General features: G+C 31.6%; 1 protein-coding gene across 1 annotated transcript in view; it reads left to right on the forward strand.

Moving 5' to 3' along the window:
• LOC106879696 (protein unc-13 homolog B) overlaps nt 1-17,464 on the forward strand; it is a gene marked incomplete in the record, with an annotated part of 200,335 nt that extends 182,871 nt beyond the window's left edge. The window contains 10 exon segments of the mRNA XM_089339545.1: nt 1,603-1,691; nt 2,172-2,333; nt 4,107-4,161; nt 4,844-4,915; nt 5,667-5,768; nt 8,222-8,311; nt 13,527-13,752; nt 14,384-14,479; nt 15,481-15,640; nt 16,808-17,464. Coding sequence (XP_089195671.1) covers nt 1,603-1,691; nt 2,172-2,333; nt 4,107-4,161; nt 4,844-4,915; nt 5,667-5,768; nt 8,222-8,311; nt 13,527-13,752; nt 14,384-14,479; nt 15,481-15,640; nt 16,808-17,093 — 1,338 coding nt within the window.
• Between the last annotated feature and the right edge of the window lie 5,617 nt (nt 17,465-23,081).

The raw sequence follows: 23,081 nt of genomic DNA on the forward strand, positions 1-23,081 counted from the left end.
ATAACCTTGACATTATTGAAATGGTGTTTAGAACATAAATTAGCATGAAATTTTACCCGAAGGTTTTAATTTAGATCACATAAACTCTTTTGTTACCATATCTCTGTTGAAATACTCCGTTTCAATTAATTTCAAAAATAATGAAGAATTTAGTAAAATAATGTTACCATTATTGAGCTGGTGTTTAGAACATAAATTAGCATGGCATTTTTGCTGGAAGGTTTTAATTTAGATCATTTTAAAGTTGCAAGTTTGAATCATAGCGCCAGAGGTGATCTCAGGCACTTTGGTATCAAAAAGGTTGAACTTCATTTATCTTTTGTCAGCAATGTCTTCTTAGCATTTTCATTTTCTTGGTTGGTTTATTGAAATTATCTTTGCTAATTACCAACCAGTTAATTTTGAAATATATAATGCTCCATGTTTAATTGACTGTTTTTGCAGTTGTTATTGTTATTGCTCTCAGGTAAGCCCTGATTAAACAAACCTGTGATCGAAGGCAATACAGCCATGCCCATCCAGTCTTATTTTCAGTGTTTTTAGAACTAATAATCCCCCTCGTCTTTTTTTTTTTTTTGTGCTGTGGCTTGCACAGAAATTTGCTTGTCTGCAAATTTTAACTTTCTTTTCAAAGTCCATGTGCATCCATGCTAGAAACTTTCTTTAATCAAAAGAATTTGTCTTCATCTTGAAAACTTTGTATTCAGGACCAGATTAAGACCCATAATAGACCCAAAACGCTTAAAAGAATTTGGTGCCTCCATATGTGTAATTCATAATATATTCATAATATAAACAATGATAAACCATAAAATGAATTTTTATTTTTAAAAATGTAACAAAATCTCATAGATCCGGAAAGAATATATGTAGGGCAGACAAGGATGCTGACAGTTCAAGTAGAGCGTTAGACCAATCACTTCTCCATGCCATAAAAACTTATCCAAACATGCAAATTTCATTGGAAAAATTTTGCTGACACAAACAAAACACTACTTTAGTTGCAGTTTGGTTTGTATATATTTGACGTTTGCATTTAGGGTTTGGCATAAGCTGAGCCTGTCATTTCACTACAAATAAAACTTCACTTGAAAAACATACATAAATATTTAAATTCTTTTCATGTATTCTTTTCATGTCAGTGTGCTGGGTGGGGAGGCGAGGAAGTAGATCTAAAGTTCACATTGGCATTTAATATTTCTATGGTCAATTTATTTTTATTGATTAACTTCTGCAGGAAATTTATTTTTCCCCACTCATAGTTATTTTTCTTCTCCTCTAATTATAGTTAATGACAGAATTGTTAGCATGCCAGGCAAAATGCCAGGGCATGTCTTCTGTCATTATGTTCTGAGTTCAAATTCTACCTTCTTCAACTTTGCCTTTCATGCTTTTAGGGTCGATAATACCAGTTGAGTACTGGGGTTGAATGTAATCCTCTTGCCCCGTCCCCTTGAAATTTCAGGCCTTGTACCAACATTCGAAACCAGTATATATTGATTATGTATTGATTTTGTTTTTACCAAAATTCCTTTGTGAGGTTTTCATCTCTGGTTCTGTCAGTATTGCTCCATCGGTTGTTTTGCTTTATCCTTGTTGCAGTTGGACACAGAAGCAGCAGACATTCTCAAAGAGCTCCAGCAGAAACTCAATGGAGTGCTGGATGAATTAGCACAAATTTTTGCAAAGAGGTAAATCCTGTCAACAATTCCTACACTTTTTACTCAAGTTTTGGTGAAACATATGTAAGGAAAAAAAAATGATACAAATTTGTGTACAGCATAATTTCTCACATATATATATATATACATATATATATATACATATATATATATATATATATATATATATATATATATATATATATATATATATATCGCAGAATAATGCTAATAAAAGTGTAGGTGGCTACCTACACTTTTCTCTGCAAAATAGGGGTAGTTTATCCTGTTCAGGCTATATTTTTTGCATTATTCTGCGATTGAGAATTTAAAATCACTTCTTTAACTTTCTAAGACATCTCAACGCTTCTAAAAGCAAACTTCGTTTGTTTATTTACGTTTGTCGTAATTTGAATTTAATATATATATATATATATATATATATATATATATATATATATATATATATATATATTTATTTATCTATATTTAATTTCATTTATTTTTTAGTTTGCAACCACAAATACAGCAAAGTATTCAGGAATTGGGGAAGTTGTTGTCGAATGTTAAAGGCACTGGACAGGTCTCCCTAGCGCAGCCTAGCCAAAGAAGCAATATCCAAGGAGAATCCGATATGATTCTCAGACCCCTCATGGATCTACTTGACGGGAGGTACCTAATCTTTGTCTCTTTACTTACCATGCATATTAAGATGTTTTTACTATTGTTGTTTCTTTCTAAGTGTATGTGTCTATACTTGTGTATTTATATATGTATATGTATGTGTGTGTGTGTGTGTGTGTGTGTGTGTGTGTGTGTATGTACATGTGTGTATGTATATATATATATATATGTATGTATACACACCATGATAGATCGCTGAACACTACATTTATATTTTTTTCTCTTCTTGTTTCTTTCTGTGTTCCTTTCAGTTGAAGAGCGTAGCTCGAAGCATTAAAGACTTTCTCTATTCCCAAGTGCTATACTAATACATCCATTTGTTGCTTACACTACCTGTCTTCATTTGTTGTTTTTTTTTCGTAAATTCTCCCATATATATATATATATATATAAATGCGACAAAGGTAAATAATGATATATTAAACATACAAGATAAATTCTTGATGTATTAAACCTATCTCTGCATTTAGAGAAGGTAGGAAAATCACTTGGAGGCAGTGGAGACCAACATCAAGTGAAAAGGGAAGATAATCTCTGGAATCAAGAATTCTAAAAAAATTGACATGCTTTCAAAGAAAAGATAGACTGATTGTCTGGAGACAAGTAGACAACTATGGACATGTTTCTGCATCAATAGGTGTCATCAGCACAGAATTGCTCCACAGCAGAACAAGGCACTTAGACATACACAAAAAAGAATAGAACACATTTCTGGTCTGGGAAAATTAGCATAAAGGAAGTGAAAACGAACGAAGGGAAATAACTCAAAGCAGGCAGCGATATGTATTTGAACAACAAAGATGAATACTAATATATTAAATAGCATAGAAATGAATATTTGATTCAGTGAAAATATATTTGCTTCCAAGGATGGTAGCACAATCACTTGGTGGCAAATGACACATAATTGTATGCTCAAGTTTGTGTGGTTTGAATGTATGTGCATGTATTATGCTAACGTTTACTTGCAAATGATATAAACATTAGCAAGAAAACAAAGTCCCTTAATTTATTTGTTCTACACTACATTACTGACACTCCCTTGCAGTGAACCAGTTTTTAGCCCCTTGGGTGCATGTAACCAACAATGCTTTCATTCAAATGAATGAATAAACAAGAAAAAACATGGCCTTCTCCTTGAAGAATTAATTGAAGAAGTATGGTCGAAGCTTCTAACTTCAGGCGCCATCTCACCAAGATATTGTCAAGGAAAAATATTTTTAAAAAAAAGAAAGAGAAACAATGAATGATTGATAGCACTTCTTTGAAAAGAAAAGGAAAGCTGTTAATAAATCCACATTGGAATTAAAAAATTTTTTAAATTTGTATTTCTGAAGCCATTGTTTTGATTATAAATCATGACATTTCCTGATGGATTTAACCATTTCTAAATACATGTTGTGAAAATACAGTCTTTTTCTTAACCCTATCACTGTCACTTAATGATATTCTCTTGCTGTTTGTCAACATTGAAACTGTATAATTACATTTTGTTTAGTTCGTTGAATTATCATTAATTATATTAAGAAATCAATATTGTTTTCAAAGTTGTTTTTTATGTTTTCTAATTTTGTTATCAATAATTTCAATTCCTGATTTGATATTATTGAATGTATATCCAGAAGCAAAATAATCTGTTTTCTTGCCGGCAAAAATAGAAAGGAAAAGATATACGAATATGAGATATAAGATATGACATAATAAATCATTATTTTTCATAGTTTTTTTTTTAACAAGTTTTCATTTTTATTCCTTTTCAAGTTTATCAATGTTCTCCCAAGCTTGTGAGAAGACGGTCTTAAAACGTTTACTGAAGGTAATACTTTTTTTTTTTATTTACTTTTATAATAAACTGGATTTTTGTTTCATGTTTGTGTCTTATTTCACAAATGGCACAAACATTAACAAACCTTTATTGTATCTTGTGAAGGTCATAATGCCAATAATGATAAAAACACACACACAAGTTCAATTTCATTTCTTTATTATTCATCAATTGGTTGACTATTCAACCAGCTAACTGCTTGATTAACCCATTTGGCTAACCACTGTTGCTCCAAGTTAGTTGGGTTAGGAATGGATGAGTGGGAGGTGACAGCCCAATCAACTCGATGGAGTAGAGGTCATCATAGTAGCAGTAAAAAACACAGGGAGAAAAGACAGCATGGCACCTTGGGCAAGTGTCTTCTACTGTAGCCTCGGGCTGACCAAAACCTTGTGAGTGGATTTGGTAGATGGAAACTGAAAGAAGCCTGTCGAATGTATATATACATGTATATGTTTGTGTGTGTGTTTGTCCTCACCACCATCACCTGACAACTGATGCTGGTGTGATTAGCGGTTCAGCAAAAGAGACTGATAGAATAAGTACTAGGTTTACAAAAATTAAATCCTTGGATCAGTTTGTTCAGCTAAAAGAATTTATTGGTACAAAACAGTGCTTTTCACAGTAAAAAGGGTTAAATTTATTTTAATTTTTTTTTTTTTTTTTTTTTCAGGAACTGTGGAAGATTGTAATGCATACCATGGAAAAAACAGTTGTCCTTCCACCCTTATCAGATCCTAGACAAGTAAGTATACAATTGATTATTTCTTCTGTTATAATTCCAAATAAACCAAAATTGTTTTTTCCCAAATGACTCCATGTATTATTTAGTATTACAAATTCTTTCAATGGTTGAAGTGTTCACATAAAAGCATATCACAACCAGCTGAAATAACCTGTGATGGAATTAACCTACAGCAATGTTTCAGATATTTATATATAGGTGCAGGCGTGGGTGTGTGGTAAGAAGTTTGCTTCCCAACCACATGGTTCTGGGTTCAGTCCTATTGCGTGGCACCCTGGGCAAGTGATTGCAGAAACGGCACAGGAGTGGCTGTGTGGTAAGAAGCTTGCTTCCGAACCACATGGTTCAGGTTCAGTCCCACTGCGTGGCCCCTTGGACAGGTGTCTTCTACTATAGCCTTGGACCGACCTTATTATTATTATTATTATCATTATTATTATTATTATTAAGGTGGCAAGCTATCAGAATCGTTGGCATGCCTGACAAAGTGCTTAGTGGAATTTTGTCTATCTTTACATTCTGAGTTCAAATTCTGTTGAGGTAGACTTTGCTTTTCATTCTTTCTGGGTCGATAAAATAAGTACCAGTGAAACACTGAGGTTTGATGTGATTGACTTACCCCCTCCCCCAAAATGGCTATCCTTGTGGCAAAATTTGAAGCCATTATTATTATTATTATTATTAATTTTAAATCACAAATCAATGGTATACTCTAAGTATAATTTTTTTCTCTTTTTTTTCTTCTTTTCAGTTACTGCTTCTCCCCGGAAACGCCCAAGCCAAAATCGAAGCTATGTCCAGTGCCCTTCTAACCCATGTAAGCCAAATGCCAAAAGGTGTCCAGATGATCCAGGTAAACTTATTGTTTCAATTATTCTATTCTGCAAAATCTTTGATGCTGTTTACTTTAAAATATCTGCAGAGGAGAAAGAAAAACCAATTTTATCAATTAGAACATGCTTGTTATGTCTTGATAAATTGTAGTATTTCTAGCCATTTTTTATCAACACAAATTTATAGAATATATATTAGTCTCATTTTGTTTTTGTCGCATCTCTTTCTCATCTTATTGAGTTTATTTAATTGTATAATCTTTTTTCACAGATTTTTCACTTTTATTATTAACACCTTTGGCATAAAAAAAAAGCGTGTATGTGTGTTTATGTATATATCATTGTGGAAAAAGAGATGCCTGGCTTGAAAAATTAGGTAAGGGTTAGCATCCAGCTGTAAAGCAACGCCTCAATTATACATTCATCTAACCCATGCTATCATGGAGAAATGGATGTAAAAACAAGCTATCATGCATATGCTGTTCTAATACTGAAGTCACATGTAAAATGCACCCAGCATGCTTTGTTAAGTGGTTGGTGTGTTTTTGTCCCCGTCACTTAGTGGTTTGGCCAAAGAGACTGATAGAGAAAGTACCAGGCTTAAAAAAAAAAGAATAAGTACCTGTGCCAATTCGCTCAACTAAAATCCTTTGAGGCAGTGCCCCAGCATGGCCACAGTCTAGTGACTGAAACAAATAAATGCTAGAAAGAGACTGGAAGGTCTCATGTCAGGAATCTTTGGTAAAGCTTTTTCATCTCATTGATAAAACTAAAAAAAAATTCAATACGAATATCCATTTGAAGAACCAATTTCAATTGTTTTAATAACTTACCGGCTTAGCTGCATACTCAGACCTTTATACAACTGGTCCATTTTAAAATATCTCGCTCCTCACCACCACCAGAACCACTATACAAAAATTATTCACTGCAACTTAAAATATCCATTGTCCAGTTTCCATCTTTTTTAAATTCTTGTGAGATGGAATCATCCTTTTATACAAAAATGCTAATATATTTCTGTGAAATTCATAACTTACCATTTGATGAATTCTTCATTTATATTTCTTCTTGTTATATTTCTTGGAACTTTCAGGTTCTTTTTCTGGAAAGATTTTTTTAAGGTTGCAGTATAAATATATATGCATATAACTATATGGCTCAGTGGTTGAGATGGTGCACTCAATATTGATTGCGAGATCATGGTTTCAGTACCCAGACCTGGCATTGTGTGGTGTTCTTGAGCAAAACACTTCATTTCACACTGCACTGCAATCATTTCGTCATCTGGCATGCGGTGCATTGTGTACCTGCACAGGTAATGCTGATTTGATGGAGGAAATGAGCTTATGTGAACACAAAGATTTGATCACAATAAACAAATCATCAGTGTGGTTGTTCAGCTAGGAATTTCAGAACTCTCATGTGTTGTCCAACAACAAGAGAGTCCATTATATATATATATATATATATACATATGTATAATTATAATTTTTCTTTGTCTGAAGATTTTCTAATAGGAAATTTCTTACATGTCTATCTAATGTGTAAATCTTCATACTTCCTATTATAAAGGAGAATAAATAGTCCAAAAAAATTTCCACATTTTTTGTTGTGTTGTACGATAACTCTGCCAAATATTTCCGTAATTCTCAATTTTAATATGTTTTTTGACTAACATACAGCAGCAACTGAGACGACATATTGGATAGTAATAATGAAATAAGCAGATATGCTTGAAGAGGAAACAACTGATATTTACCCAACTATTGATATATATATATATATATATATATATATATATATATATATATATATATATATATATTGTTAATCTATGATATAACTATGTTACTTCATATCTTGGTTCCAATATTCACGTTTTGCCAGTAAATTATGAGGGAGTGCTGAAAAGTTCCTGGCTTTGAGTAAAAAAACAAAATACAAGAGGATCAGTTAATTATGATTTTATCCAATATATTCCCCTCTCAGATTCACGCACTTATCGCAGCATTTCTAAGCCCTGTAAAAGAACTTGGAAGGTTGGGCCTCTAACCAGGCCTTTCGTGATACCCATAAAGCCAGGAACTTTTCAGCACCCCCTTGTATAAAGCAAGGTTTATTGATCAAATGTATGTATGTTTGTTTATATCCTGGATACCTGTGCATGCGTATGTGTGTGTGTGCCCATTGACATGTACCTGTATACATCAGCATAAACTTAGATGTATGGGCACAGCTCTGCGATTAACAAGTTTGCTTTCCAACTATATGATTTCAGGTTCAATCCCATTGCATGGCACCTTAGGCAAGACAGCCTAAGATTTAAATAAGACTTATTCTCTTATTGTAAATCTCATGTGTCTAAATCATGATTAAGTTTGTTTCCATTTAGTTTCTCTTTTTTTTTTCGTTTTTTTTTTTCTTCTTTTTAAATCACATTTGCTTAGTTCTCACAACGTTTTATCTTCAGGATAATTTGGCTAGTCGAGGCTTCCAGATCCAGCCTATTGCTCAGCTGTCAAACCAGCTGTCCAGTCAACCAGCGTTCTCCTCTGCTCAGGTCAGTTAGAGGGAGATTTTCTTGGATGCACTGCACAGTGTTGTGCATCTGCATCCAAGGCGACGGTCTAACTTAACAACTACCGAGGGGTGACACAGCATACAGCTTTATATCTGTCCTCACTGTTTTTTATTTTCTTCCGTTCTGTCTGTGCAGTCAGTCTATGCAGCGTAGTAGGCAGATGTGGTTATTTCGTTTCATTTTTGTTGTTGTTTATGTGGATATTACACATATACATGTCTCTCTCTCTCTCTCTCTCTCTCACCCCTTTCCTTTTCTCTCTCTCTCTCCTTCCCTCTCTCTCACCCCTTTCCTTCTCTCTCTCTCCTTCTTTCCTTTATATTTATATATATGTGTATGTATATTTATATATATATATATATAATACAAAATGGGACAAGAACGCAGAACATATACATATACATATACATATATATATATATATATATATATATACATATATACACATACACTCATACATATATCTATATATTCATACTTACATACATATATATATACGTATATATATGTGTGTGTGTATATATATATCTATATATATATATGTATATGTATATATATGAATTTAAGTGAGTATATAATACATGAATTTGTGGGCTATTTTTGTTTTGTTTATTGTGTGTTGTTTTTATTATTATGCCATGGATTCTGACTTTTTTTAAATCTTGATTATGACCCTTAAAAAAACAGTTATTATTGATATTAAACCGTTACAAATTGCTGATTTATTGAACTAGTGTGTGTGTGTGTACATCATCATCACCATCATTATATGTGTTCATATATAATGCACACACACATGCACACACATATATGTGTATTTTTTTTAATCAATGATCCAGGAGGGCAAAAATCCAAAGGGCCAAATTGTGGAGGGAAGAGTTATGTAGTCATATTTTACAGGCTGGCTGTTTTAGTGATACAAATTCTTTCGGTAATTCAAAAACAATCTTCAGAAACTGACTCTTACAATCAACTCCATATTCTTGAACAATTGTTCATGTCTACCAAAAAGACCAAAGTTTAAAGAAGCAACTTTTGAGGTTCATCTGGGAATCCAAAACTTTATTATATTCTTTCATGTAGGTAACCAAATGTGATCACCTTAAAAAAATATTTGATTTATATTTGATTTATATTATTTGTTGCTTCACCGAAGGTCAATCCAGATCTAATGGATCTAGATCTAGGTGGACCTTGGTGGTAGTGTATTTTGTTATAAACATTCTCATGAAAGGATTTAACATATAGCATCTAAACTGACCATATCCAGCCTAAATATTCTATCTATTTTATGTTCAAAGTAGCCAGATCTGGCCTCTCACATCTATCCTACAATGTCATTCTAAGAATCAACAATCACAGCATTGAAATTTCAAAGCTAGAAGATAATGCAGGATTAATTCAGGACAATGTGAAAGAATAAGCATTACTTTTGACACTGTCTTGGGTCAATACGGATGGGGTCAGTGTCATCACAATGCAAATAGCAGGAATTCCACAAGGCACCTTTGATAATAAAACCAAAAGAACTTCTGCTTTTCAAGGTTGGTCTCTTGAAATATGTGTTATAGACACTCCATTGCCACTTTCACTGTCCTTTGGAAATACTGTGAAGTGGTGCAGTGGTTCGACAGTTGGAAACCTCTAACTGACAATTCTATGGTTTTTGAATTGCAATATAGAAAAATATATCGATAAATATGTATCCGTTTTTTGTAGGGTGTGACTTGAGGTCAGATTCAGACATTATTGCCACCTAATCAAGTGACACCAGAGTAACCTCTTATTCCTGTAAATTTGATCCTAACCAACAGCTTGCATCAGGATTAAGCTTTGACTATATTGATTTCTTTTCTATCCATTTGCAACATGAAAATATAGTTTGTCGGACTTTTTTTTATTATATTTATATATTTTTTTTGCCAATAACATTGTATTATATATGCATATTCTAGGCATACAGTTAATAATGATTAATTACACCCAAAGCATTGGCTTGCATGTATTTCACATAATATACTAATTCATATATATGTATGAATATATATATATGTGTGTGTGTGTGTGTGTATATATATATATATATATATATATATATGTGTGTGTGTGTGTGTGTATGTATATATTTATATATATGTATGTATATATAAACTCTTCCAGACTATCTCCTTGTTTAAGTTGGTGAATACTGCCATAATCCTTGCCTTCAGTTTATCTTTGGTGTTACAAGGAGTTTCGTTGGTTTCTTGCTCAACTGTGCTTTACACATAATAATCAAGGGGGTTGCAGTCTGGAGAGTTAGGTGTCTAGATGTTAGGGGTGATGTGGTCGCAGAAATTGTCTAACAACTATCACTGGGTTCTCCTGCTTATGTAGCATGGTTTAGAGTCTTGTTACCAGACCAAGGGTCTTCCAGTAGCCACCCTCTTGATCCAGGGCAGCACTACCTCTTCCAGGCACTTGATATAGTCCTCTATGTTGAAATACATGCAAAGCAATGTGGGGAGATGAATGGAAGCATAACGTCGTGATCACTAGTGACCACTCCAAACACCATGATGTTGACTGGATGTTTGAGTTTTATCACTCTCGGTACATGTCCTCAGATTGACACCCAAACATTCTGAAATATTTGTATTGGGTGCTTCCGGCACAAATGCCAAGCAGTACAGCATATCATTTCCAAATTTCTGGTAGAGTGAATTGCATCATGGTGCTATTTTTCTCACAGATGGTGCCCAACTGACCCTACTATACTATGTTGTTGATAAAATCAAAAACAAACAATGCACATGCGCAAAATTAAAGATATAAAATGGGGACAATTTACCCATCGCACCCTGTACATATATATGTGTATATTCTTCTGTCAGAATCTTAATGCAATATATTTTGTTCTTGTATAAATTCCTAACCATTCTATGTGTGGTGTTTAATGCTAATATATATTTTAATTGATGTTAATTTTATTCTCTCCTGCTCTCACACACACACAAACACACACATAATTTGCATGTCAGTGCTACAGTACCTTGAAGGGTAAAAAAAAACTTGTTGTGGCCTCTATTTTGTACTTCAGAATTTTTATCATTTTCTAATTAGAGTACACTGTATATTTAACAATAATCTTTCTTTCTGTGTGGATTTGTGTTGTTGATGTTGTTGTTTATTTTTTGTACTGCATGTTTATAGAATTTGTGATATTTTGTTTATTTTCACTATTATGCTTTAATGATTGATGATTATTATAATAAAATTAATTATTATAATAAAATTAATTAATTGCAATTACTTGTTTAAATTTGCTTTACAGTATAAGATGACTAATTAATATTATCTATTTTATTTATTTATTTAAAATAAACATTCTCTGAATCATATTTGCATTTGACATCCAATACCACTGAAATTCATTTTCTGTAATTATTCTATAATTAATTATCTGATCAACATTAATTCCTTTTTATTCATTTATTTATTTTTGGTTTTTGTAAAGATGGTTTCATTTCTTAAATATCCAAGCAAAATTTAAGTCAAAAACTTATTTCAGAGTTTCAGATAATTTTGTATTAGTATCATAGTTTTTAATTAATATATGTTTAATTAATATATCAATATCTTTTGGTTACCTTGTTACATCTTTTGTATTCTGTCTGTCTCACCCTCTCCCATAAAACAGCCAGCCAATCAGATAGCTAAGTGATAAACAAATATATCAAACTTTAAAAAAAAGGCATTTCCTTCCAAAATATCAGAGTATATACTGTGAAAAACTGTATAAATATTTACCAAAACTAAAGCAGCGAGCTGGCAGAATCATTAACATGCTGGACAAAATGGTTATGGCATTTTGTCCACCCTTATGTTCTGAGTTCAAATTCTGCCGAGGTTGGTTTTGCCTTTCATCCTTTCAGGGTTGATAAAATAAGAACGAGTTGAACTCTGGGATTGATGAAATTGACTTATCCCCTTCCCCAAAATTGCTGGCCTTGTGCCAAAATTTGAAATCAATATTTATCAAAACTCAAAGTTTCCATACACGTTTCATCAGTCAACCACTTTGGAATGAAAAATATTAGAGTTAGAATATTAATATTAGAATGTTCTATGGTGGCAAACTGGCAGAATCGTTAAGATGCTGGGCGAAATGCTTAGAGGCATTTCATCCGTCTTCACGTTCTGAGTTCAAATTCTGCTGAGGTCAACTTTGCCTTTCATCCTTTAGGGGTCAATAAAATAAGTACCAGTTATGCACTGAGGTCGATGTAATCGATTTATCCCTCACCACAAAAAAAAAAAAAAAAAGGATTACTGCCCTTGTGCCAAAATTTGAAATCAGTATTAGATTGCCCTTGTCTTTTTTTATTTATTTTAAAACCTGGCTGGAATCACTAATTTCATAATATTCATTCAACATTTATTAATTTGTTGTTCCTAATTTTGTAATTAACTTATTCAAGGCTGGTAAATTAGCAGAATTAGTAGAGTGGGAGAACAAAATGATTTGCAGCAGTTAATTACATTCATTTAGGTTTTTTTCTAAGTCCAAATTCCTCTGAGAGTAACATTACCGTTCACCCTTCAGGAATCAATGAAGCATTTGGGTTCAGGTTCATTTAATCAATTCTATTACTTAGTTACCTTTCCTACCTGTTGTCTTGTGTTTCTGGTACAAATCATAATTTCTTTATTCACCTCCATCTATCCAGCCAGCCATATTCATTGTCCACTGTTCCTAGGAGGGTTGCAGTGGGAGCATCGTCAGGCCCTTCTCCATACAGTCTTATCAGAAGCAACTGTCATGACACTTTCCAAATGAATTCCAAAGCATGACCAATGGAGACTGTGCAGATTATCCAACCAACCCATTCTAGGTCTATCCTTATGTCTCCAGCCATTTGTCTCAGCTTGAGAAATCCATCTTATGATTCTTCCTTGAGAAATTCTAATCACATGTCCATGGCACCAGATCTGTAACTTCACAATCAGTCTCTGCAAATTGCTTTGCTTTTTTCGGCTTATTTCTTTGTTATTGTGATCACTGACAAAAATTTAACGACTCATTATAATTAACAATTACTGTAGATTTCATTGATCAACTGATTTTTTTTTTGTGCTGTTTTTTTCTTTTCACTATTTTTTCTAGAATAACATTAACTTTAGTATCCCTTATTATTATTATTATTTTCCCCAGGATATTTCCAAAGAGATAGAAAAGAATCTAACACCAAAGCAGTGTGCGGCGCTTGATTTGGCCCTAGATACAATAAAGAACTATTTCCATGCTGGTGGCCAAGGACTTAAGAAAGCCTTCCTGGACAAAAGTGCTGAACTTCAATCATTACGCTATGCACTTTCATTATACACTCAAACAACTGATACACTCATTAAAACATTCGTTAATACCGAAACACAACAAGGTATGGTCAATATCATCATTAATGTTATTATTTTGTGTGCACATGTGTAATGTGTCTGTAAATGTATATACTCAGCTATCATGGAAAGCGGACGTTAAACGATGATATATATATATATATATATGTACATGTGTATATGTATGTGTATATATGTGTATGAGTATATATATATATACATACACATGTATGTGTGTGTGTGTATATAAATATACATATATATATATATATATATATATATATATATATATATATATGCACGTGTGTTTTTTATGTATATAAAAAGTGAGGAGTGTATATATTTGTGATGCGTACATATATATAACATGTTACTTGCAAGTGACTTGGTGACTTCGCCTGTTCTGGTGCCATGACAAAATATAAAAGCACTAACTGCATTCTATAAAGTGGTTGGCATATTAGGAAAGGCATCCAGCCATAGAAACCATGCCAAAGCAAACACTGGAATTCTATTGATTCTCCCACGAAGCCAAAGTATATGGACAAGGTATGGGTGAGAAATTTATCTAAACCAGGACTGCCATATTATGTTGGCAAATAATACTTTACAATTTATATCTCCCATTTTTTCTTTTTTCTACCATTTCTATTTTTTTTTTTTTCTGCCACATAGACCAACCTAGCTCTGAAGATCCTGTTGGGGAAGTTTCTATCCAAGTTGATTTGTTTACACATCCCGGAACTGGAGAACATAAAGTCACTGTTAAGGGTAGGTTTACTTTTCTCTTCTTTCATCACCGAGAACCATCATGAATGTCTGTTACATGGAACATGCACAGCTGAAGTTTGCTTTGCGACCACGTGGTTCCTGGTTGGATCCCACACTTTGGTAGCATCTTGGAACAAGTGTTTTCCATAAGAGCCTTAGCTTGGATACTACCATGTAGATAAAATTTGGTAAACAGAAATTCTGTAGAGGCTCATTCTGCATGCATGCGTGCGTGCATGTTTGCATGTGTGTGCATGGATGTCTGTGTGTGTGTGTGTGTGTGTGTGTGTGTGTGTGTGTGTGTGTCTGTGTGATTGTATATACCACACTAAAAACATGCTCCAAGTTGCAGTCCAGTGATGGGAACCACTAAAAGAATAATTGTAAAAATTGTTGCTGTTGCTGCAATTGTTGTTCTCTCTCTTAGCACTCCTCCATATCTCTCTCTCAATCTCTGTCTTGTTCTTCCTCACACACATATATACAGACATGCACACACACACACACACACACATTCACAGACCTTGACACACTCACGCCTACTCAAACACAATGACACACAACACACATGGCAATTTCTCCACCACCACCACCACACGATATTGTGTGTGTGTGTCAAGAAGGAACCCTGAAAGTACCAGACTTAAAGAACCAAAATACTGGAGCCAATTTGATGGACAAAACTCTTCAAGTGCTGCCCCAGGTGGAAAATAAAAAAAAAAGCCATAGGATTTGAACTCACACCTCCTGTAAACATGGCAAGCATTCAAAGGTTGACTTTGTCTTTCATCCTTTCAAGATCAATAAAATAAGTGACAGATGAACACTGGGGGTTACTGTCATCAACTTGTCCCCTCCACCTCACAATTTCTGGCCTGGTGCCAAAACTAAAAACCAATTATTTGTTGCTTCATTCCTATCAAATTCCACCATCAAAAATTATATACATTTTTATATTTTCTGTATTGATGGGATTTTTTTACTTTTTCTTTTCTTATTAGTTGTTGCTTGCAATGATCTCAAATGGCAGACGGCTAGTATGTTCCGTCCGTTCGTTGAGGTTCATCTCATTGGGCCCCACCTCAGTGATAAAAAGAGAAAACATTCTACTAAATCAAAGAGTAACAACTGGTCTCCAAAGTTAAACGAAACCTTTCAATTGTAAGTATTGATTCATTTTGAATTCTATGCAATCAACACCTCATTAACTGTTGTTTTTTGAGTTTATATATATATATATATATATATATATATATATATATATATATATATATATATATATATATATATATATAATAATAATAATAATAATAATAATAATAATAATAATAATAATATAGATTTAATCAAAAGATTAAATGTGGTACTTAAAATGTACGTGGCACCAGAATTTGGAAGGGTAAAAACCAAAAACAAAATCAAGAGATTTGGTGAATAAAATTTGAAGAAAAGCAACAAAAATGTATTAGGTTATAACAGTATGTACGTTTCGTACAAGCTTCATTTATTTATGTAGTGAGAACACCACATAAGATGTGCAATGAAAATGTACTCCTCAGCTGCATAATGGAAGTTCATTTCAGAAAGTCATTTTGTAGATGTGTGCAAATACAAGAGTAGGAGATGAAGAAAATACCATCTTGACTGGGCTGTTAATCAACAGTCTAGACTTAGCAGTTCGGCAAAAGAGACCGATATAAAAGTACTAGGCTTACAAAGAATAAGCCTTGGGGGTCGATTTGCTCGACTAAAGGCGGTGCTCCAGCATGGCCACAGTCACATCACTGAAACAAGTAAAAGAGTACACATATGTATGTATGTATGTATGTATTTACATGCATACAGCTATATAGTTTGTATATGTAAAAATATACCAAATTTTTCCTCTCTTCTGTTTTGATTGATATGTAAATAAGTAAATATATATATAAGTATATATTAGTTTATGTATATATTAATATTATCTCGGTTATTAAAACTTTCAATAATTTGAATACGTTAATAGTTACCAGGGGTAGCAAAATTACACTAAAAAACAAGATATCCCAGCTGCTTTACAGGTTGATATACCGAGTTAAAGTGATATGAACTCCCTGAAGAGAAATAAATGAGGACTCCAACAGCTCTTTCTTCTTTGTGAAGGAACTATCATTTATTTCGAAACATATATGTAGGAATTAAAGGAACTTTCATCGACATGCGTTTTGCTCCATTTATTATTATTATCTATATAAGTATATATATATATATATATATATATATATATATATATATATATATATATATACATATACACATTACTATTGTTAATTATTATTGTTTTTCTAGTATTATTGGTAATGAGGATGAACCAGATGCTTATGAACTCCATATCTGCGTCAAAGATTATTGTTTCGCCCGTGAAGATCGCCAAATTGGAGTAGCCGTCATGCAACTGCGTGACATCGTCGAACAAGGTAGCTGTGCATGCTGGTGCGCCTTAGGCAAACGCCTCAATCTCGATGAAACAGGTTGGACTATTCTCAGAATTCTTTCTCAGAGAACTAACGATGAAGTTGCTAAGGAATTTGTTAAGCTGAAATCTGAATGCCGACACCAGGAAGAAGTAGGCTGAAATCCAAACGCATTTTTGAAGTGTTTTTTTCTCTCAGTTGTCACTTAATATCAGATTCCTAAAATAAGTTTTAAAAAAAAAAAAGTATGCCTAATTTTTTAAAGAAACCCATTATTTCATCTGCATGGGCATATGGTTGATTGTTGGTTTTTTTTTGTTTGTTTTTATATATATATACATATATATATATATACATATATATATATAATCATATGCTCTTTACGATGAAAAGTTGTCTGGGGTAAATATGTGGAAATTTTAATTTTGCTGATTACTACCTATGATAGGTATTAATTAACTTAATAACGATGATTGTTTTACTTACTGTATCTCATTCATCTCTATTATGTTGTGCTTTTCAGTCACTAAAATTACCATAATACCCGGGTTCCTGAGAAGGACGGTGTACTTTTAAGCAGATAAATATTTTATTGTTAATTTCTTTCCCCTCCCCCCTCCGCCCCCCATAGAGTTAATTGTTCCATGAGTTTCTCCATTTATTAATAATAATTGGGCTAATTTATGAAGCAGTTTTTGTTAAAAATTTATAAAGAAGAGAAACAAAAATGAAACAAAGAAAAAAAAAAAAAGAAATAATGAACGCAGCACTTCCAGTTATATCTTTATAAAATAATAGTGAGTACAGTTAATGATTATTATTATTATTATTATTATTATTTATTTTTTTTGCATGTTACTTAACTTTAACCTTGATTTTTTTTTTTTTTTTTTTTAAGTATAATTTGACATAAAACTTTACTGCCAAAGTTGACTAATATTCGTTGATATGCTCAAAATAATGTTCTCCATCTTTATAAAACCAAAACACAAACCAAACCCCCAACATACAATTCCTGGCAGTGTGATATATATATGCGGCTTTGTATGATTTTGATTAATACGAATAATATTTTGTTATTTATTTCTCGGTTTTAAAATTCCAACGTTAAAATCGTTTAAAAGTTTAGTAGGGGGAAAAGTGTTCCTTTAGAAACTTCAAAGTGGTTCAACCATTTTATTGCTGATTATTTTATTGGTTATTGATGAACCCAACCGACCAACTAACTAACCAACCATTGAACCATGAATGTTGGCATTCATGTTAAACCTTCAGAAATGAGTGACAACAAAACAAAAATATAACAAAACAAAAAAAAAATATTAAAAAAAAAGTAAAAAAGTGATTGTTCAAAAAATACAAACACTTTTTTAATGGGTTTTCTTTTTTCTTTTCCTTTTTTTTTCTTCTTTTTTTAACACATTTACCTCTTTCTATTTTAAATCTTGGACTGCTGGCTAGCTGACTATCTCTCTGCCTCAAACTCCAATGATTTCAAAATTAAAAATTATTTAAGCGTTAAAATTGTTTGTTTATTAAAGTGTTTTAATAGGGACATCTAACTATTATTATTATTACTATTATTATTATTATTATTAATTATTATTATTATTATTATTATTATTATTATTATTATTATTATTATTATTATTATTAATTATTATTATTATTATAAAGGAAAGTTTCTATTTCTAAGTAGGTATTGGATATATCCTGTTTTTTTGTTTTCTACATTTGTGGATTTCTAAATATAACAATACTTTGTTTATTTAATCATCAATTTCATATTGGTTTAGATTTCTTATGTCTAAAGGAATTCTTCAAAAACAGTCATAATTGGTTTTCTGGTTTTTACACTTCTCTTGCTGGTAGAAAAAAGTATTATAATATAGAAAGAATGATGGTAGGTTCAATTTGACTTCTTGGTTTAATTCAAGCTAGTAGTTTTCTTTCATTCTTCAAAACAGCATTTTTTTTCTTAATAAATGGTGCTCTATAAAACAAACAAAAACTTAATGATAATAATAATAATAATAATAAAAATGATGGTAATAACTTTCAAGCATTCAAAGATGGTTTCTGTTAATACCACTGACAAGATAATTACCTTCAAAATCATCTTGGTGCTTTCATAATCAGTTTTAAGAACTCACATGTCGACTGTGTATAAATATATAGTACTATATTGAAAACAAAAAAAAAACATAAGATTACTATTTCCCTGAGATGTTGCTACAAAAAAATACATAAATATTCATGTTCTCCATATAGAAGTTGCATAGTTTTGCCTTCTCTTTCAACAGTTTTTATTATAAACTTTTCATTAATGTAGCTTTCTCCCTCCTATATTATTTAATGTTGCTAAAATTAGTTTACATTTTTATGAATTTATAATTATTATTTATTTATTTATTCATTCATTTATTTACCTATTTATTTTAGCATTTCATAGTTATAAAGTTACATGAAGTTTTAAATTAGGCACTTCCGACATTCTACAGAGAAAAGAAAATTATTTTGAATTTTCTCAAATCTCAAATACATCAAATATATTGTGATATTTTTTTATATAGCTTAATAATTTCAATATATATTCTGTTGTTTTATATATATATATATATATATATATATATGTGTGTGTGTGTGTGTGTGTGTGTGTGTGTGTGTGTGTGTGTGTGTGTGTGTGTGTGTGTGTGTGTGCATGTGTATGCATATATATATATATATATATATATATATGTATATATATGTGTGTATATGTGTATGTGTGTGCATATATACATACATGAAAACATGCATAAATACATATATATGCATATTTACATATACATTTGTGTGTGTATAGCTATTTATATACATTTTATATATATATATATATGTATGTATATACGCTCACACATACATATTTGCATATGCATATATGTGTGTATTTGTATATATGCTCATTTATGTGTGTGTGTATGCATGTATGTCAATCTGTGCATATATACATTTTTGTATGTATGTACTTAGATACATATTCATGTATGTGTTTTATACATATATACATATATATATATGCATGCACACACACGTATAATAAATATGTATGAATATATATGTGTACAAATGTCTGTATGTATGCATCTCTACCAGTATGTGTATATGATATATGAATGTATGTATATATGCGTGTGTGTATCAAATAATTTTTAAAGCCAAAACAATGCAGGTTATAACATGTTACTAATACAGGTTGATGGTTTGCACTGTTATCAGGTAATAATACTAACCATTGACCTATATTATTAATTTTTTTATAACTCGCATAGTTTTGGCTTTAAAAAGCGTATCTAAAACATTTTTATGTATATATCAGACAATGCTTCATGAAAATCATACTGATATACATATATATAGTATATTGAGGCATTAGACTTCTTTTTTTTTTTTTTTTACTGATGAAGAAGAGAGTTTCTTTTTTAATATATAGTTGATATCTAGTATATAGTTTGTTGAAACTGAAATCATTTCTCATGACTTGTGGTTCGCATCACTGTTTCTCACCTTATGATCGCTGTAGCATGAAACTCAAGTCATGAAAGAGGCAAGCAGTTTGAATAATATGTGTGTGTGTGTGTATATATATATCTATATATATACACACACATATATATATATAAATGTATGTTTGTATATGTATGCATATACATGTGCATATATGTGTGTGTGTGTGTGTGTGTGTGTGTGTGCGCGTGTGTGTGTGTATATATATATATATATATATATATATATATATACACATGTGTGTGTATACATATATATGTGTGTATATATATATATGTGTGTGTGTGTGTGTGTATAGTGTTTGTTTATGATCGATTCTGTTGCTGCTCAGAGATTGACACCTCATCCTTTCAATCAGGTTATGCTCCATCCATTGAGTGTATCCTGCACAAAAGTCTAAGTTTCAGCAGAATAAATTATCCCATGGATTATAAATTCACACTTTACATCAAGAATTTAGCAATTTTTCTTACCTTTGTAAACTTACCTACCTACATACACACATATATATGTGTGTGTGCATGTGAATGCATATATGTTTGTATGTATGTGTGTGTATGTATATATATATAGATAGATATATACACACACACATGTATATATGTACATATATATATATGTATATGTATATATATATATACATATACACACATGTATGCATGTATATATATTATATTTATATATGTGTATTTATATGTATTATGTATGTATATATATATATATATATATATATATATATATATATATATATATATATATATATATATATATACACATACGCTCACACATGTATATATAACGTTCTGCTTTAATATATTCATTTACTCTTTGTTGTTATCTAATTAAATATTTAGTTTCATTAACTCACTTCAGTCAACAATAATTATATTTTTACTAAAAATAAAAACTTGTGAAATCTTAAGAAACCATTTCTTGAAAATATATATTTTTTTGCGTTTTGCAGCAGTGACTCAATGCAGTTAAATTTCCAAATAAACTGCCCTTTGTTGTTGGTTGTTTTTTTTAATCCACAATGTTTGCATTGTTTTTTTTTTTTGTTATGACTATTTAAGGTTTTGCATAATTCTATGGTTTTTGGTGGGTATTTTTGCACTTAGTTTACAAAGTTAATACTTGTTGAAAGGATCTTTAAATAATAGAAAAAAAAAATCATTTTGCACCATCAATGTTGACATCTTTGGCATATAATATTTGTATTTCTTAGTGAATTTAGAAAACTCTTAATTAGAAAAACGGATAATTTCTGTAATGGAGAATGTCTCTTGGCTTTTCTAACATGATGGCAGAAAATAATTTTAAAATTAAAAATTCTGTTCTGCTAGTAAAATTAGTAATATCAGGTGTTTATTGGTGGCGTGGTTTTCTTGTTATTGGATTGGTTTGTCTGGGGAAGGAACTGTGCTTAGGGCCTCGTGGCCTGTGCTAGGCCCTCCGAGACCGGTGAAATCAACACAATTAATGTTGTTACTGGGTTTCAAAGAAAAGTCTTTGAAACTGAAGACCTGAAAACAAAAGTGGCCATAAATAAATGCCATTTTCGTTCTGAGCGTTCATGGCTATTATTATCACAGTTACCACCCTCACCCTATCACTCCCACCACCAGCACTCCACTAGCAGCATCAATAACAACAACAACAGTAATACCAACATGACTGTTTTCTGCTGCTGATAAAGATAATGGTTATTAAGAACTTCTAGTTGGGTATATAAAATTATTATATGAGGTATGAAGTTTTGAAATAAATTATTCTTAAATAACTACCCTTCGTAACAAACTTTCTAAAAAAAAAGAAAAAGAAAAAAAGCTTTATTTATTTAATTGTTTAATTATCTAGTTATATATTGAAAAATAGGTTTGTTATGATTTATTTTGTGTGTGATTACTGCTGTTGGAATTTGTATTCATTTGTCGTTAAATTCATTATTAAAATTAATTGGATTTTTAAAAATTCCTTCATTTTTACCTTTGGAACACCCATACACACACACCTGAAGCTATTGAACTAATGGCGAAAGCAAAAATTTAAAAAAAAAAAAGTCACTGGTAGAATAATAATAAATTTTTCAGACACTTTCTTTTGTTCCTACACAAGTGAGTAAAAATCACCACTTTATCAAAAATACGATTGTCTGTTCTGCTGTCTGTTGGTGTAAATTCTTCATCTATCTTAAGATATTACACACATTTCACTAAATTCTTCTGTTTGACTGTGGCAGTTCTAATCAAGGTTTTGTTAGGCAGGAACTGTTTAATGTTTCTTCTTTTGCTGTTGGAATATCATGGTTTATTTTATCTGGGCACAAGGCTCTTTTTTTTTTTTCATTTTGGTGGTGTTGTTATTTTGGGGGGAATATCTGCAGGGGAAGGAATGAAGAAGGTTGTATAGTTGATGAAATAGACCCCCATCCCCCCCCCCCCCCAGTAATTTATTTTACTGGTACCTCTGTTAACAATCATGGATAGATTAAAATGCAAAAATATGTCACAATTTAAATACAAAAATATAAAGCACTCCATACAAGGTAGCATGAAGTATCTAGCCTGGTGCTTTTCTACTTCTACTGACTAATGTGTTCTAGT

This window comes from Octopus bimaculoides, chromosome 22 (assembly GCF_046866305.1).
Source record: "Octopus bimaculoides isolate indiv1 chromosome 22, ASM4686630v1, whole genome shotgun sequence".
NCBI lineage: Eukaryota > Metazoa > Mollusca > Cephalopoda > Octopoda > Octopodidae > Octopus > Octopus bimaculoides.